At 35.5% G+C, this 19,360-nt stretch overlaps 2 protein-coding genes across 3 annotated transcripts; one reads left to right on the top strand and one right to left on the bottom strand.

Moving 5' to 3' along the window:
- The first annotated feature begins 748 nt into the window (after nt 1–748).
- mpi (mannose phosphate isomerase) lies at nt 749–11,841 on the top strand. 2 transcript variants are annotated; one of them, XM_037768643.1, is made up of 8 exons: nt 749–817; nt 2,197–2,324; nt 4,264–4,464; nt 8,261–8,402; nt 8,618–8,797; nt 9,353–9,526; nt 10,161–10,369; nt 11,056–11,841. In XM_037768643.1, the coding sequence occupies exons 1-8, from the start codon at nt 802–804 to the stop codon at nt 11,272–11,274; spliced, it is 1,269 nt and encodes a 422-aa protein (XP_037624571.1). In that variant the 5' UTR covers nt 749–801; the 3' UTR covers nt 11,275–11,841. The 2 variants fall into 2 exon arrangements, with proteins under 2 accessions (XP_037624571.1, XP_037624570.1); XM_037768642.1 differs by lacking the exon at nt 749–817 and adding an exon at nt 2,076–2,096.
- Nucleotides 11,842–14,441: 2,600 nt separating this feature from the next.
- LOC119487290 (protein PML-like) lies at nt 14,442–17,534 on the bottom strand. Its single transcript, XM_037768039.1, has 2 exons — nt 17,066–17,534; nt 14,442–15,875 (listed from the first exon to the last, which is right to left on the bottom strand). The coding sequence occupies exons 1-2, from the start codon at nt 17,136–17,138 to the stop codon at nt 15,220–15,222; spliced, it is 729 nt and encodes a 242-aa protein (XP_037623967.1). The 5' UTR covers nt 17,139–17,534; the 3' UTR covers nt 14,442–15,219.
- Between the last annotated feature and the right edge of the window lie 1,826 nt (nt 17,535–19,360).

The following is a 19,360-nucleotide window of genomic DNA, read 5'->3' as shown; positions in this document are numbered from 1 at the left end:
ATGTAAAACAAATTATATCATAATACTACTACTAATAATAATAATGATAATAATAATAATGAATAATTATTTTTTTTATAGGGATGAATTATGTTAAACAAATATCATAGTACTACTACTAATAATAATAATGATAATAATAATAATGAATAATTAAATAGATTTTTTTTATAGTGACGTATAGTGTAAAACAAATATCATAATACTACTACTACTAATAATAATAATAATAATGATGATAATAATAATGAATAATTAAATTGATTTTTTTTATAGTAACATATTATGTAAAACAAATTATATCATAATACTACTACTACTAATAATAATGATAATGATAATACTACTGAATAATTAAATTGATTTTTTTTAAAGTGACGTATAATGTAAAACAAATATCATAATACTACTACTACTAATAATAATAATAATAATGATGAAAATAATAATAATGAATAATTAAATTGATTTTTTTATAGTGATGAATTATGTAAAACAAATTATATCATAATACTACTACTACTACTTCTACTACTACTACTACTACTACTAATAATAATAATAATAATAATAATAATAATAATAATAATAATAATAATAATTAAATTGATTTTTTTATATTGATTAATTATGTAAAACAAATATCATAATACTACTACTAATAATAATAATGATCATATCAATAATGAATAATTAAATAGATTTTTTTATTGTGACGTATAATGTAAAAAAACAAAATCTCCACTAAATCGCTAGTCGGGTCGTGACGTCACCAACGGTCAAACCAGTGTGACAGCAGCCATGGAGGAAGTGAGAGGTGAGTGAGATCTTCTCCTTCATGAACTAACTCTGTTAAATCATCTGTTCCGCCGATAAACATGTAGCTAGCTGATGGTGCAACGGTTTATTTACTTATTTACATTACAGGATACCTGATGCGGGTTATTGACACGACGGGACTGAACAATAAAGCTCGTTGTTGAGCATCAACATCAATATCTCAGCCGGCGGTTTGTTTGTTTAATGGTGGGCGGATCTGGTGTTTAGCAGCACTACAGGGAAATAACATGTAACGTTAGCTACTAGGCCGTTTGACCACATATATAATATGTGTAAACGTTACAGCCGAAGTGTTGCTATATGTTAAACAAACCGGTGAACAGACTCAGAGCCTCACAAAGAGAACCCTGCTTACTGTGTGTTTCTACTGTATGAATGAACGTTGCATCGTCAGCTGGCCGGTGTTCCACCAAATAATGTCTCCCAGACTGAATCTGTCCCCCCTATTCTACTGTTCTACTGTTTTACGGTTCTACTGTTTTACTATTCTACTGTTTTACTGTTCTACTGTTTTACTGTTCTACTGTTTTACTATTCTACTGTTTTACTGTTCTACTGTTTTACTGTTCTACTGTTTTATAATGAGGGTTTATATTTAGGGAAGCTGTGTGTGATTATTTCTCCATGTCACAAATATGCCTTGAGTAAGACACTTGCGACAGGGGTGCATTGTATCTACTGAAGATTACTGACAAACGAGTGCATATATAAAACACATGGTCATGTTTTTCACTACAAATTGTAGGTTTATTGTTTTGTTTATTTATTTTGCACAATTTAAGACATTTAAAAAATAAAAAAGAATAATATACAGTGCAGGAAGAGGCAAAAAAGAGCTTATCTGAAGCCTCCACCTAGAGACAATTAGGACAAGATATATATAATAACAACAATGACAATACAGTAAGGTTGTAATATACTGATATTAAGTATAGTTAAAATGAAGTAAACATGTCAAAAAACATGCAATTCATATCATATCGTATCATAAAAGCATTTGTTTTTTAATGTAAAAAGTACTAGTAGCTAAACTTGTCAAATACATGTTGTGCAGTATGTCCCCCTGATATGTAGTGCAGTAGAAATATTAATGAGGAGAAAATGAAAATATTAAAGTAAAGTACCTCAAAATTGTTCTTAAGTATAGTACTGGAGTAAATGTACTTAGTTACATTCCACCACTGCAACACGATGAACAGTGAGGCTGAACATGTACATGATGAAGAGTACACCTGTAGGAGGGGTAACAAAAGAGGGTTGTTTTCACAGTTATAAAGGATTGGAGGTCCCTGGAATATACTGGATTCAGTTCTGTATTCACTGTTTGTTTGTTGAGAATGTTTTTTTCCTCCTCAGTGTTTCCCCTGACCTGTGCCGTGCAAAATTATGCGTGGGGGAAGATCGGGCAGGACAGCGAGGTGGCTAAACTCGTGATTGGTGGAGACCCAGTAGCTGTCGTAGAGGATGGCAAACACTATGCAGAGGTAAGGTTATATATTACTGGGAAGGTAGTGGTTCAAATCACTAGACTGGTCCTTGAAAAAGACACTTGCAACAGAGGTGTATCTGTTGAAAATTAAGTGTATATAAAATGCATGAACAGGTTTTTGACTACAAATTGCTGATTTTAGGTGTAATTTAAAATGAACATGTCAAAAAACATGTAATTCCCCCAGAAATGTAGCTTTCATTTTATTGTGAACAGCAGTTCTAGGTCAACTAGGACTGCAACGATTAATTGATGAATCCATTAGTTGTCAACTATTAAATTAATTAGCAGCTATTTAGATAATTGATTAATTGGTTTGAGTAATTTTTTAGGAGAAAAAAAAAGTCAAAATCCTCTGATTCCAGCTTCTTAAATGTGAATATTTGTTGTCTGTTTTTTTACTCCTCTATGACAGTAAACTGAATATGTTTGAGTTGTGGATAAAAAACAAAACATTTGAGGATGTCATCTTGGGCTTTGGGAAACACTGATCGGCATTTTTCACCATTTTCTGACATTTTATAGACCAAACAATTAATCAATTAATCGATAAAATAATTGACAGATTAATCGACAATGAATATATTTTCCGTTGCAGCCCTAAGGTCAACTAATGTAATTTAGTTGAGACAGAGTTGGAAAATTGGTTTTCCTTCCAGATTTCTGACACATAACATACTAATTATTTGACATTAAATTGTAGGATCCCTATTAGACATTCAGTGTAGTTTGTTAGGATAACTGCACTTGTTTAGCAACAGATGGTTATACTTATTGTCGGCATTATAGGATCTTATAAGATTTTGTAATTTTTCTCTACAGCGTTCACATTCTGCATCCGTATAAAGACCCATCATTCCTTCCAAATTTGACAAATCAGATGAGCCGTGTGACACTGGTATCATTTTCAGGGTTTAAAATGTGGTTGTCTAATGCTCAATGCCTTGGCAGAGAGCCTTGTTATCGTCATGCCTTTCATAAGTCTTTCTTTATTTAGCTGCAGCAGCTCTGCAGGGTTTGTCATGAAGGTCATTAGTTCAGGTTGTGACATTGTCATGTACCACAAGTCACATTAATATCACATAGTTTGTCATATTAGCTTCCATGCTTACAGTCAGAGGGTGGTACGGATGTTTAACACTACATTACAGTACGTGACTTATCGTTAAGCACGTCTGCAACAGTTGTATGTCCTATTATTACCATAAATGTCAGGTGAGAGATGATCATGATCCTTGTTTGCCTATACATTTGTTCAGTTGCATTCCAGTGTTTTGTTTTAATTTGCCTAAAGGTATGGAGGACGGAACCCAAAATAAAAAAAATAAAAAAATGAATAAAAAAGTGACTCGATAAATAAATAAATATGTCATTAAATGTAACAAAAATAATATTAAGAATAAATGTAGTCATTAATTAATTGATAAAATGTGACATAAATTGATTTATTTTCTTTCTTTCTTTCTTTCTTTATCTTTGTATTAATTCCCTTATTTATTTACTCTCTAGATATATACAGGTTTGAGCCTCAGTCAGTGTTTGTCCACCAACAAGTGTGTGTCCTTGAGAGACAGTATCCTTCATTTACATTTAAGGTATTAGAGTAACCCTCTTATCCACAGTGATCTACGCTCAGTGAGATGGTTAGGATTCTTCTCACTGAGTATAAATCACTTTGGATTACAGCAGCATTAGATAAATTGATTTAATGTAAATGTGTGATAGTGGGCCTTTCTCTCAGAGGGCCTGGGGACAACAGGGACAGAAGCTTGTTAACAGAAGATAAAGGAGGGAAGCAACAGAACTGCCATGTCCACATCTTTCAAGTTGTAGATCAGGATTTTCACACATCAACCTTCACTATACACTAGACCAATAACTTGAAAAAATTCCAATATAGGACATAACATTTCTGTCTCTGCTATCTCCTCCAGTTGTGGATGGGTGCCCACCCAAAAGGTGACGCCCAGATTAAAGACAACAGGATCTCACAGACCACGCTGGGCCAGTGGATCGCCCACTTCCCCGCCTGCCTGGGCTCCAAGGTCAAAGACACCTTTCAGGGTCAGCTGCCCTTCCTCTTCAAAGTCCTCTCTGTCAATACAGCCTTGTCCATACAGGCCCACCCCAACAGAGTGAGTACACACACAAACACACACCTACGCAGTGTTCAAATTCTGCGTAAAATGACTCATTATTCTGTATTGGGAAATTATTTAGCATGGATTAAACAATATACTGTTTTTTGCGTTTGACTACAGCTGATTAAAATATGAACCAGAAAGCAGTAAAACAAAAATCACCTATAATTTCACACTATCATCACTGTCCTCAGAATATACATAGGTATCAGACAAGTAGCATTAGTATTTAAATATTAATTGTGATATACTTCACCACTTACAACTGTAGTGAGTTCCTACCAACGGGAGACATTTTTACTAAGGAAATATAAATGTGTCTGTGATTGTTGCCCAAACCTTAAAGGGGACGTCCACTAACTGTATAAGTTGCTAAAAGTCTAAAAAAAAAGTCTAAAAAAAAAGATCTGAAAAATGTCTGAAAAAAAAGTCTGAAATAATGTTGGACAAAAAAATGTCTGAAAAAAAATATCTGAAAAATGTTGGACAAAAAAAGTCTGAAAAAAAATATCTGAAAAAGATCTGAAAAAAATATCTGAAAAATGTCGGACAAAAAAGTCTGAAAAAAAATATCTGAAAAATGTCTGAAAAAAAAGTCTGAAAAAAATATCTGGAAAATGTCTGAAAAAAAATATCTGATAAATGTCGGACAAAAAAAACTCTGAAAGAAATATCGGAAAAAAACTCTGAAAAAAAATATCGGAAAAATGTCTTAAAAAAAACTCTGAAAAAAAATATCGGACAAATGTCTGAAAAAAATATCTGAAAAATGTCTGGGGGAAAAATCTGAAAAATGTCGGACAAAAAAGTCTGAAAAACAATATCTGAAAAAAGTCTGAAAAAAATATCTGAAAAATGTCTGAAAAAAAATATCTGAAAAAAAATATCTGAAAAATGTCGGACAAAAAAAGTCTGAAAAAAAAATCTGAAAAATGTCTGAAAAAAAAAATCTGAAAAATGTCTGAAAAAAAAGATCTGACAAAAGTCTGAAAAAAAATATCTGAAAAAAAAAATCTGAAAAATGTCAGACAAAAAAAGTCTGAAAAAAAAAATCTGAAAAATGTTGGACAAAAAAAGTCGGAAAAAAGTCTGAAAAAAAAGTCGGAAAAAACTGATCTGAAAAAAATGTCGGAAAAAAAAATCTGAAAAAAATGTCCTAAAAAACAAATCTGAAAAATGTTGGACAAAAAAAGTTGGAAAAAAGTCGGAAAAAAAATATCTGAAAAATGTCTGAAAAAAAATATCTGAAAAAAGTCTGAAAAAAAAGACTGAAAAAAAATATCTGATAAATGTCGGACAAAAAAAACTCTGAAAGAAATATCGGAAAAAAACTCTGAAAAAAAATATCGGAAAAATGTCTTTAAAAAAACTCTGAAAAAAAATATCGGACAAATGTCTGGGAAAAAAATCTGAAAAATGTCGGACAAAAAAGTCTGAAAAACAATATCTGAAAAAAGTCTGAAAAAAATATCTGAAAAATGTCGGACAAAAAAAGTCTGAAAACAAAAATCTGAAAAATGTCTGAAAAAAAAGTCTGAAAAAAAATGTCTGAAAAAAAAGACTGAAAAAACAAATCTGAAAAAAGTCTGAAAAAAAAAATCTGAAAAATATCTGGAAAAAAAAATCTGAAAAATGTTGGACAAAAAAAGTCTGAAAAAAGTCTGAAAAAAAATATCTGAAAAAAAAATCTGAAAAATGTCGGACAAAAAAAGTCTGAAAAAAAATCTGAAAAATGTTGGACAAAAAAAGTCTGAAAAAAGTCTGAAAAAAAATATCTGAAAAAAGTCGGACAAAAAAAGTCTGAAAAAAAAATCTGAAAAATGTCTGAAAAAAAAAATCTGAAAAATGTCTGAAAAAAAAGTCTGAAAAAAAATATCTGAAAAATGTTTGAAAAAAAAGACTGAAAACGAAATCTGAAAAAAATGTCAGACAAAAAAGTCAGAAAAAAATTATCTGAAAAAAAATCTGAAAAAAAGTTGGGAAAAAAAAGATTTGAAAAAAGTCAAAAAAATATCTGAAAAATGTCAGACAAAAAAAGTCGGAAAAAGTCTGAAAAAAATGATCTGAAAAATAAATCTGAAAAAAATGTCCTAAAATAAATATCTGAAAAATGTCGGACAAAAAAAGTCTGAAAAATGTCTGAAAAAAAAGATCTGAAAAAAAATATCTGAAAAATGTCTGAAAAAAAAGATCTGAAAAAAGACTGAAAAAAAAAATCTGAAAAAAAAAATCTGAAAAATGTCGGACAAAAAAGTCTGAAAAAAATATCTGAAAAAAGTCTGAAAAAAAAGTCTGAAAAAAAATATCTGAAAAATGTCTGAAAAGAAATATCTGAAAAATGTCGGACAAAAAAAGTCGGAAAAAATCTGAAAAATGTTGGACAAAAAAAGTCTGAAAAAAAAGATCTGAAAAAAAATATCTGAAAAATGTCAGACAAAACAAGTCTGAAAAAAAGATCTGAAAAAAAATATCTGAAAAATGTCAGACAAAACAAGTCTGAAAAAAAGATCTGAAAAAAGTCTGAAAAAAGATCTGAAAAATGTCTGAAAAAAAAGATCTGAAAAATGTCTGAAAAAAAAAATCTGAAAAAAGTCTGAAAAAAAAAATCTGAAAAATGGCGGACAAAAAAAGTCTGAAAAACAAAATCTGAAACATGTCTCAAAAAAAATATCTGAAAAATGTCTGAAAAAAAAGACTGGACAAAAAAGTCGGAAAAATGTCGGACAAAAAAATGTCGGACAAAAAAATGTCGGACAAAAAAAGTCGGAAAAAACTGATCTGAAAAAAAAGTCGGAAAAAAATTATCTGAAAAAAAATCTGAAAAAAGTTGGAAAAAAAAGATTTGAAAAATGTCTGAAAAAAAAGTCTGAAAAAAAAGATCTGATAAATGTCGGACAAAAATAGTCTGAAAAGAAAGATCTGAAAAAAGTCGGACAAAAAAAGTCGGACAAAAAAAGATCTGAAAAATGTCGGACAAAAAAAGTCTGAAAAAAAAGATCTGAAAAATGTCCTTAAAATAAGTCTAAAAAAAAAGACGCTTGTATAAAATCTTTTGTGGCTCCAGAAAGAGCTTTCAGATATCTGCTATATTTTACTGTTTCGCTTTCAGCTGTATACGGTAGGAGTCGTGCTAAGTTACTGCTGATGAAAACCCAACATTTCCTGATTTAAACTTTTAAATAACACAATAATGGGGAACTTTTACTATGAAGAATTTAAAGGAAATGAAATTCCGAATTTGTTAGCAGCTATTCTTCAATGTTCTGCAGGGAGGAAGAGTACAAGTAGAAAATGTAGCGGGGGACTTTTAATGTGAAGGATATAAGAAATAAAATGTGTTTATCCCCTGTTTTACAGCAGCTCCTTTGACTACTAGTCACAGCCATGTCTACACAAACCCTTAAGCGGGTAGCCCTGTTGTAATGGAGATGCAAATTCCTGCAGAGCTGGGCTGATGCGCCAAGTCAAACTGAGCCAGCTCAAGTGTATGGAAAAAGGCTATACGTTGTGGTCTGCTGAAATGTCTATTTGGAACCAAGGCCACTGAAAATGGATGAAGTCAAATTTCAGCAGTATTATTTAAGAGTGCTATACACAAATCTGCATGGTTAGAAGAACTGTTATAACATGGTTTGAATTGTTTTAGGACGACTAGCATGTTAATATTTTTCATGTAGTATATTTGGCTCAGTTGGTTTGAACAGTATAACCACCAGTCCTGTGTTTAGTCTACACACTCTCTTCCCTCTTTAGTAACCCTCTTCCTTTTCTGTCATTATGGTTTGGTCAGGAGTTAGCTGCTCGTCTCCACGCTCAGTTTCCGGAGCACTATCCAGACAACAACCACAAACCGGAGATGGCCATCGCTCTCACCCGCTTTCAGGGCTTCTGTGGCTTCAGACCAGTGGAGGAGATCCTGGGATTCCTTAAATGTAAGTCCCAAGGTCCCACAGCGTCATTAGAGGATTTATTATTGATTTTGGGCAGTTACTGGAGAAACAAGGGAAAAAAAGTTTTATTTTTGGTGTCATATATATATACTGTATATTATATAATGGGTGGGGAGGAAAAAGTACTGTACTTTAAAGGGTAAATGTTAAACAAAAGATAAATTCGTACCTTGTGCTTATGTGTGTGCATCCATCAGCTGTCCCGGAGTTCCGTGCTCTGGTGGGCAACGCGGCAGCGGAGGAGCTGCGAGGCAGCGCGGGAGATGCGGTTCACACGAGCCAGGTGCTGAAGAAGTGCTTCACCAGGATGATGAACTGCGAGAAGAAGGTGTTCGTCGATCAGCTCAACATGCTGGTCAAGAGAGTCACTGAAGAGGGTGAGGAGGCTGAATGATGGAGCTAAAGATGAGCTCCGAACAGCTGAAAACAAATGTAATGTTAGTTTAGTTTGTTAGTCAAGGTGTAGAGGTAGAGGTTTAGCATTTTAGCCAGTGCTTTTCTTCGTTGCACGCAGTCTATTTGACCATGAGAGGATTGCTCAATATGTGGAAACAATCTTTAATTTGGTCATAGTCAACAATCTGGTATCTGATGCGTGTGTGTTAGAAAGAGAGATATCTACCGGTTGAAAAACATAACAATCCACCAAGTTTTGGTATTTACTGAAGCACAAGTTAACCTAAAAACTATTACAGAGGAGGGCCATCATCCTCTCAGGTTTACAAAAGACAGCTGAAATGCAACACATTTTATTGAGCACTAAAAGTGCTCCCAAGTCAGGCAGGGAGGGGAGTATTAGTGTCTTTTCTTTGATACTACCACCGGGAGGCGCCAAAATCAGACATTTTCTAATCCCACAAATAGGGGGCTTTAAAACATAAAACATGTTTTACTTACATAATCACACTCGTGGGTGTTTCTGACCCGTGCAGGTGCAGCAGGGAAGGACACATCAAGCAGCAACGGCGACCTGCTGCTCCGTCTCCACTCCCAGTATCCCGGAGACATCGGCTGCTTCTCCATCTACTTCCTCAACTACATGGTCCTGGAGCCGGGCCAGGCCATGTTCCTGGGAGCCAACGAGCCTCACGCTTACCTTTACGGAGGTCAGATGTTTCTTCTTTATTTCTGTTCATGAGATTTAGTACAACAGTAGAATGTGCCTGAATTCCTACACTGGTGACTCAGCGTCTCTCCAGTGCTCCTGTATGACAGAGAAGCTGCAGTAGAATTAAAGGATAAGGCCGGCATTAGTCTATATTTTTCATATTGTCAACCAATCCCATGAAAAACCCAAAACTGACAATGTGTTAATCGAATATTCAACAAAGCCGTGTAATAAGTCAAAATTCACTACAGTACATGAAAGAACATGTCAGTTGGTGCAACAGTGTGGCTCATCTGTGTTTTTAATGTTTTTGTCTTTTGCTATAAGATGTGTAAAGTTCATCTTTATCTGGCAGTCTCTCCTTTGCAATCACTATTCCTGTCCATATATTCATCCTGCAGTTGAGTGTAAATTCACACCCGTTGTCAAAAGGCATTCTGGGAAATCACCAACTATAAAAGTAGATAAGGCAAGAGGAGGAGAAGAAATAGCTCCTGTAATGCATTTAACCTCACAGGCTGATCTAAGCTGTATCTAACATCGTAAGAGTATTTGAGAATAGATTTTTCCATTTGAAGGAGACTCGACTGCCCACTTTACTTATTTATCTTTCTGTCTATTCATCCATCCAGACTGTATCGAGTGCATGGCCTGCTCAGACAACACGGTGAGGGCCGGTCTGACACCCAAGTACATTGATGTCAACACGCTGTGTGAGATGCTGAACTACAGCCCAGCTCCCGCCAGCTCCAAAATCTTCCCATGTGTCCAGGACGCTTCTGATCCCTGCGTGTCCCTGTACGACCCCCCGGTGCCAGACTTCACCGTCATGAGGATACAGGTAGGAATCCTCAGCTACCCAGATGATTTGAACGTTATGAGGGATATCCCAAAACGGAAACTAAATGGTGATAGTTAAAGGTCCGATATTGTAAAAAGTGAGATTTGCATGTCTTTTTTTATTATAAAGCAGGTTTAAGTGCTATATAAATACTGTGAAAGTATTGAAGTGTATTCAGGCAGGCAGTATGAGCAGCATTACAGCATTACATTACAGCATGTAAATACGTTCTAGCAGAAAGATTAGTTTTATCATTTACACTTGAGCTTTTCCAACTGTGACATATCAAAATATCTTCTCATACCTTTTTCACAACACACATTCTGACTTGTAATTGCAGGGAGAACCTACATACTATCTGGGCCTCAGATTAAACCTAAAAAAATGCAGTATTCATTATTTATGTTGTGTGGATTCCCTGCTGTGACATGTCAAAACATCAGCGGAGAAAACAAAATCTGATGTGACAGCTTCAAAAGTTTTGGAGACCCAAAACTGCACAACTTGGATGCTTTCAAAACTTTTGTCAGTGAATTTCAGATATAAAATTGTCCCACATGAACTTGGCCTTATAAAACACAATAAATACACCAGCCCTAATGGGAACATCATCTAAATGTCTGCTGATGGGTATGATGAGTAATACTTAATCATTCTGACCTCGTTGTGTCCCGTCCTTCCTGCAGGTCCCAGCCTCAGTGAAGCAGTACACTGTCGCTCCGGTCGACAGCGCCAGCATCCTCCTGGTCATTGAAGGCGACGCCACGGCAACCTCTGCCGCTGCCCTCTCTGACGTCACGCTGAGGCGGGGCACCGTCCTGTTCATCTCGGCCAACGAGAGCGTCTCCCTGCACATCACCTGCCAGACGGGGATGAACATGTTCCGAGCCTGCTGCCTCCTGTAGTTGTGAGTCTGTGTGTTAAAGCTCGTACTACCTGTGTTTGTTTGGTTGTTTGGTTTGACTCAGAAAGGTTGTTAAGGATTGAGCCCAATGATCGCTCGTTGTGCACTTTTTAGTATGTAGTCTGTTAAATGAGCTTTCAGACAGAGTGTGTCGATGCCTGTATGTGCCCGCTGCTCCCAACCTAAACTCAACCTGCAGACGGCTCCAGCAGCGTTCTCTAGCTTTAAAATCCAGCAGTATAATCCACTGCTGATTTTAACGGTCTTTTTTACCTGTAGTGGTGCAATTACATCTTATAGAAAATGAGCACATCCCAAATTCTTTATAGGTGCTGGACAGAGGACACATACTATGAATAAAATGTAAAATATGTCCACAACACTGAACAGGACCCAATCTAGAAAAGTGCATGTGACACTGAGCCTTTGTCAGGTTCTGATGAGGATCGAACGATTGTTGTATGAAAGTTGATAAAACAACCTGAGATTGTTTTCTAAAAAAAAAAAAAAGTATTAGGTCAATAGATTAAATCAATTAAAATATTGAATCGTGATTAATCGCATGATTGTCCATAGTTAATCACGATAAACTGCAAATTAATCACAATTTTTATCTCTTCAAAATGTACAATAAAGGGAGATTTTTTTCAACTATTTAATACTCTTATCAACATGGGAATGGGGCAAATATGCTGCTTTATGCAAATATATGTATTTATTTATCATTGGAAATCAATTAACAACACAAAACAATGTGAAATATTGTCCAGAAACCCTCACAGATACTGTATTTAGCATAAAAAATATGCTCAAATCATAACATGGCAAACTGCAGCCCAACACGCAACAAGAGCTGTCAGTGTGTCAGTGTGCTGACTTGACTATGACTTGCCCCAAACTGCATGTGATTATCTAGCTTGTTAACTGAGCCCGGTAAAACTTAAAATTGGTTGTCCTTCAGCGTTTCGGACATATTTCCTTTTATTCCTAATATACATACAGCTGCACGTTTCTATTATACATTCAACTGAAGCAGGGTGGGGGATATGTTTACACTGGTGCAGCACACCACCTCACACTCACTGCTTTGTACAACTTCAGAACCACCTTGTTGAGATCTGAGCATGTCTGTTATATGACTAACTGCTTTATCATTTTAGTTTAGCTTGAACAAGTAAACATCCACCTCTGGAGGAAAAAAAAATACCTTGTTGGTATATCAACAGTTGAGAGTATACTGTATAGTGTGATACTGAGATGCCTGTGCATGTTTGATTTAGAGCAGTAATACTGGAGAGGGCCTAGTTAGTTAACCCTGGACAGTATTACTGCTTTTAACTGTTACCAGCGCATGTTTACGGTCTGGAAAGTTCTCCTCGAAGTAGTAAAACAATCATAAAGATAAAAAACAAAGAGGGCCACTAACATTGCCGTCCCATTAAGCACGACTACATTTGAATCAGGAATGCATATTGATTGAAACTTAATCATATAGGACTGAAAATGCACTACTGCTGCTTGTTGCATACTTACACAATTTGACCCAAGCCCGTTAACCGCGTCTTGTACAGTCGTACAACAAAATGCTGCATTCAATTTTATAGTATCATAAGAACAAACGTCTGTATTTCTGAGTATTTGAAGCCGATTTTTTACAGACTTTGCATGTTTTGTTGTTTGTACTGATTCATCAATATGTGACGTTACATACAAAAAGAGAAATGATCCCTGAAACCACACTGTATTATAAGGTTTTACCTGTACATTATGACATCATGGGGTGAGTGGTTTATAAACAGTAAAATCTTTTATGGTGACCACTTTCCAACATGTTGGTACAATATTGTTACTAGATTTATTTCAATATGGTGCATTATATTCCGTATATTCGTACCAGGGTCAATCTCAATTTAGTCAATCATGAAGTGGATTTTCTTGTTGTAAGAGTTTTTATAGGTCATCTTGAATTAAATATTTGAATGAATGCTCTATCTGCCTGCCGTCCTACATACCAGTGAGTAAATATTTATCTTAATAGTCTGACCTGAATGAATGACCACAGTGAATTGAACCAACGCTGGTGATGCTTTTACCTACTTCATGACCGTGTTAGTGACGTAGGTTGATCTCTGAGCTTGTCCCGAATATAGATGGCGATGCACTAAACCTTTAGTTGTTTGTTGTTGATGAAACTGTTGAAAAATGGAAGAATATGAAGAGATGGAAGGACGTTTATAGTTAAAATACTGCATCCATTACCTCATATTCATCCTTCTGTATCTCTAACACTGTAGATCCTCCACTTATTTTTGTCAACAAACTTCCTATTTGCCATCTTTTCAAAATGTTTTCCTAATCTTGTAGGTCATTTTTCGCAAACAGTATCTGATTTTTAACTTTTAATATAACTATCACACACCTTTGTTACTGATCTTGTTTTGAGTCACCTTTTAGTTTTCATACTGTACATCCAGGACTTTGCACAGAAATGATTTTAGATTATTTTTTTCACTTTTAACTCATGTCCTTCAAATGCACACAAACCTGAAGGCCACAATGTTTTACCTTTTATTTAACTATAGTGAGAACATTTCTCTAGTGAGGGCATGGTTTATTAGCATTTTGGTATATGGTTGATGCTGTAGCCTGAGACTGCAGAGAACATGTGTATGTAAAAGTGGTTTAATAAAGCCTTGTTCCATTACTACACCGTCTGAACTCGACTGTTTTTTGTGTTGCGTCTCTATTGTGTGTGGTTTAAACCTCACAGTAACTGTCTAAACATATTCAAATCCCAGTAAAACGGAAGTTAAAGCGTCTTTAGCTTCTGTACTGTGAGTATTTCCCAGTGAAACCGAATATTTGAGTGGTGTACAGTTAGGAAGGATTTAAATCAGATCCTCCGCATTTGATTGGATCGCTAAAAAGTTTACATCAGACCATGAACCAGATGTTGGCGGGGGGGTTCGAGGTTTTATTTGCTAAGTTAAAGTCTTGATAACTCAGTGAACTTGCCTGAAATTAGAGCTGGGCAAAACGTAAATTAAAATGTATGAAAACATTCTTCTTAATATTGTGATTTTGATATTGATTGATTGATATATTACTGCATTTATCAAGCACTAACTAGTAATATTACATATAATAAGTATATAATTTGGGACTAACTGTAGAAATACAATACATTTATTAACAGATTTATTTACCTCCAATATAAATATTCCTAAGAACTCATCGCAACCTTGGAAGTAACTTCAGAACAAAAGTACATAACATTTTCTCAGTAACCTAACTATATATACATAATGCAAATTTCCAACAGTCGTCACTATTTCCTCACATTGATGACTGAAAATCAAGCTGCTGGGTTGAAAGTGGAACACAAGAAAAATCTGCCCACTATTAACTACATTTTCACCATAAACCATAAACAGATGTATGAATCTCAGCTTTTTGTTGAGAAATACTCATTATGCCTGTTTGTTGTGACAGAAGTACAGTAAATGGTGAAGAAGCAGCAAAACAGCACACAGATTTAAACAATCATCTTGAAATGCAACAGAGCCTGATGCCTCCAATCTGGTCAGTATTGTGCAATAAATTAGTGCATGTTTTTTTAAATAATCAAAAGGGGGTGACTGAAGCTTACAGCCAATCAGTCTAGAAGAACTAAAGGCTCTATTATGCAAAGAACAAACCCATCTCACCCAAATTGAAGTGCTGCATCAGATGTGCATGCATTGTCTTTGTAAGCTTTCCTCTCCTTTCAAAAGCTTCCACGAGCTGTTGCTGAAATCATCCATTGTTTTTGCTTCACAGAAGAGGATGTTTGAAGCGAAGTCAGTTTTTCATTTGTTCCACCATCATCCATTGGAGGAAACTGACAGCTTCAGCTCTGTTTGCACAGAAAGAACAACAGCCCTGTTGTTTTGTGCCATCAAGCAATCTACCTTGTGTCTTTGTCTTCTTTGCTCTCTGTGACCTTCACTGTCTCTCTGGAGTTCTCCCACAGGGGCTGCTGTCCTGGAGGCACTTTAGATTTAGCAGCTGTGACAGCTGGTTTGCTTTTCATGGTATCCAGAGTAAACCAATGCCGACAGATCAACTGTGGCGTGGGCTGAAGCACACTATACAGTGCCTGTAATGCCCGCACATCCTCCAAAGCATCATGGGCCTTGTAGTTCACACCCAGCAGCTCCCTGACCAGGTTCGTCTGGCGAAAACTCTGGAGGCCGCGGTCCTTCAGCATCTCCCGAGCCAGCGGTAGAGTGTCAACACAGCCTGAGACTGCCGACTCAAACTCTGCTCTGAGGTCCAGTTCGTCGAGAGCTCGAGCCAACAGCGGGCAGTCGAAGCGGCGGATGTTGTGGCCGATGACGATAGGGCGTCCGAGCATCTGAAGGAAAGCTATGAAGGAAACCAGAACCTCTCGCAGGGAGTTGGTGAGGACAAGTTGGCGATGGAGGTACAGTCTCTGTCTGCGGACCCTGAAGCCGGTTACTTTGGCTGCTCCGCGCTGCATCCGACACCGAGGGATGACGTAGAGGTTGAGAGAATGGCCTCCACTCACTGCAGCCAGCTGGACGATCTCACAGCTCTGACCTGGTGAAATAAAACGTGGAGTTCAAAAGCATCACTTCATGAGCTTCAGAGCAGGGCTGGGCAATATATCGATATTATATCGTGATATGAGACTAGATTAGGGCTGATCCGAATGCTTTGAAGCTTCGACCTTTGCCATGGTAATCAACCTCCAAATCAGTATCTGAATGCTTTGTTTATTTTTTTATTTATTTTTACATACAAGTATGTAATAATAAAGTATAAATTCCCAAATAGCCCATAAAATAAGGAATAATCCCACAACATTGTTCATTATTCATATTCAACATATGTTATGTAAAGGATAATGTACAGCGAGCCGGTCATTGTTGTGAAAGAATCCCAGACGGGGCGATGCTGCAACCCGACACGAAGCATTTAGATTAATGTTTAAAACTGTGAAATGGTCTAAATATTGTAGATTTGTGACATCACAAAATTACAGAAATCCTGACGGCTCATTTAAAGGTCCCATATCATGCTCATTTTCAGGTTCATACCTGTATTTTATGTTTCTGCTAGAACATGTTTACATGCTGTAATGTTAAAAAAACAACTTTATTTTCCTCATACTGTCTGCCTGAATATGCCTGTATTAACCCTCTGTCTGAAATGCTCCGTTTTAGCGCATTTCAACGGATTGGCAACGGAATTGCGTTGCTAGGATAAGGTTTGTTCCATGTTTACTTCCTGCCAGCTGATGTCATTCACATACACTGCAACAGGAAATAAACTGAGACACATTTAGAATGTTTATGTTTAAAACTTTGAAATGGTCTAAGTATTGTAGATTTGTGACATCACAAATGGACAGAATCCTAACGGCTTGTTTCAAAAGCTCAGGTTCTGAATACGGGCTGTGTATTTCTCCATGGATAGAGGGTTTCAATAATTTCACAGCATTTATATAGCATTTAAATCTGCTTTATAATATAAAAAAAACATGAAAATCTCACTTTTTACAACATGGAACCTTTAAAGATGATAAATCAAGGAAAACTGATGAAACAGAACATGATTGCTACCCCAGTATTAAGTCATATTTAAAGCTGCAGTGGATAGAAATGGAGCAAACATGAGTAGCATCAAGCATCAGTATCAAGTCAAGTTTCCTGACAAAACATGTAAACTTATTACCATGAAGTTTAATCTGTCATAAATGATCTAACAGCAGCATAAAGTGATCTCACCCAGTCCTGTTGTCTCCAAGTCAAAGAACACCAGTTGAGACTCTTCAGCTCCGCCTGAGTCTGACTGTAACATCCTCTAACCTCAGCTTCAGCAACGGTTATAACACATCACAGTTTAGTAAAATGAACCAGACAAAGACACATTAGAGACACTGAACGTACGTCTTTATCTAGCTACATAATGGCGTTGGTATAAACTTCTAATTTAATTTTAAACAGCCGCGTAGAAGAGTAGAAACTTTCAAAACAAAAGCCTCGTTGAAGATGAATTTACGGTAGAAAACAATAGAAATAAAGTCGCAGCCTCGCGCTTAAAAGTTATACTGCGTAAAACATATGTAGCTATAAACTGTACAATATATGTTTGTAGTAAATTAAAGTTATATTTTCCAAAAAAAAGAAGAAATACTGCTGTTTTCAAAATAAAACTCTTCAGTTTTGCGCATGCGCAGTGAAACCCTTCTTCTTCTTCTTTTGGAATTTGCGGCAGACTAGTCCCCTTTCTTCTTCTTCTGTGAAATATAACCCAAATAGAAGCGTCTCAGGTGCAGTGCTGCCTCCTACAGGATATACATGGTAACGCTACGAGGCGTAAATACAAAGGATGAACAATACAACCATACAGTAAATCTTTAACTGTTTGGTTAGTGACCCCTGTGGGTCAGCAACCTGCGGCTCTTCAGCTCCTCTCCAGTGGCTCCCTGTGGATTTTTAAAAAAAATTGTGGAAATTAAGTTTTTGTTTACATCTTTCATTTTTATTTATCATTGTTGTAGGTCTATGGTACAACGGTACGACTGAGTATTAGGGCCACATTGAGAAAAATAAATAAATCTGAGTTTTCGAGACCAAAGTCATAATATTACGAGAAAAATAAGTCATAATATTATAAAGTAGTAATTTTATGTGTTATTTTCTTTTTTTCTTGTAAAATTATGACTTTATTCTCGTAACATTACGACTTTTTTTTCTCGTAAAGTTATGGCTTTATTCTCGTATTATTATGACTTTATTCTGTAAATCTCAGATGTTTTTTCCCTCAATGTGGCCCTCATACTCCGTAGTACATTGTCTCTTTGACCCTCACCATATTAGACTTATATACTATATACTTAGACTATAAACTGTTCATTCATCACAATGCTCAAATGTTTTGTGGCTCCAGACAGATTTTCTTTTTTTTTCTTTTTGCCTAAAATGGCACTTTTGATAGTAAAGGTTGCTGACCCCTGGGTTAGTACATACAGCCTACCGACGCTGATTATAATTGTATATTTTGTAAGACAGAAGAAAAGCAACCAATACATGTATTCTTAATTCTATATAAGGTATTAGCATATAGTATTTAAAGCCAGAGGAGTATTTGGGTGATACTGTTTATACCTTACTAACAAAAACATTGTTGCTTACTTTGCTTGTAATCCCCCCATTCCAAAATATATGATTAAATCTATTACTGGGCAATTCCACAAATAATAAATATATTTTTAATCTATTTATTTATTATCTTTCCTTTTTGTATAAATTGCCTTATTGCAATGATTCCTTGAAAGTATATACAAAAAGTTGCTGTAACTGTTATTGATAAAGACTCTTTTTGGTCATAGATATAATTTTCATACATGTATTTTGATTATTAATTTGGTATTAACACCCTCTTTTTATGTTAAAGCTGTGATGTCACTTCTAGATTTATAATAATTTTCCCTTCAATATAAGAAAATTAATTATATTTTTTTTAAGCAAAGTATTCTTCTATAATTAAAAGTTTTTATTACGTTATGTAAACTATGATGTAGACTGTATTTATGTAACAAAGCTCCACTGATCATCCTGGGCAAGAGGACGTTTTTGTTATGCAAATCAGCGTAAAACATCTACACTTAAACTTTGAATGGATCCACTTCAACTCACTTTCAATTCAATTCAACCTTTATTTAAATCTTGAGGAATCATTGAGGCCACACCCTCAATGATGTCGAGAGTACAATAAAAACAGAATAAATACACACAAGAACATAATCAACAAGTTGACAAGAAGCAAACAGCCAGACAACAATAGAACACTGTTAAAAAGTGACATTCAAGAGCAGAGTAGTTTATAATTATGGATTTAAAATCACCTATAGCTATAATTGTGTTAAGTTTTAATGTGTTTTGTAAACTGTTCCAAGTTTTTGCAGCACAAACACCAAAATCAATTTCCACAAATTTAGTGTTTGCACGCGGAACTTCAAGCTTTAGCCGATCACTTGAAGAGTCGAATAATGACTATAGATCCAATTTAATAAGGAC

The sequence above is a fragment of the Sebastes umbrosus genome, chromosome 4 (assembly GCF_015220745.1).
Source record: "Sebastes umbrosus isolate fSebUmb1 chromosome 4, fSebUmb1.pri, whole genome shotgun sequence".
Lineage (NCBI taxonomy): Eukaryota > Metazoa > Chordata > Actinopteri > Perciformes > Sebastidae > Sebastes > Sebastes umbrosus.
The sequence above is the reverse complement of the archived record's forward strand: the minus strand, read 5'-3'. Positions and strand labels throughout refer to the sequence as shown.

Coding starts and splice junctions, on each gene's coding strand:
- LOC119487290 (XM_037768039.1), bottom strand. CDS start 17,138: ATGTTACAGTCAGACTCAGGCGGAGCTGAAGAGTCTCAACTGGTGTTC. Junction 15,876..17,065: donor CTTGGAGACAACAGGACTGG/GTGAGATCACTT, acceptor TTATTTCACCAG/GTCAGAGCTGTGAGATCGTC.
- mpi (XM_037768643.1), top strand. Junction 8,798..9,352: donor CAAGAGAGTCACTGAAGAGG/GTGAGGAGGCTG, acceptor TGACCCGTGCAG/GTGCAGCAGGGAAGGACACA. Junction 9,527..10,160: donor TCACGCTTACCTTTACGGAG/GTCAGATGTTTC, acceptor TCATCCATCCAG/ACTGTATCGAGTGCATGGCC.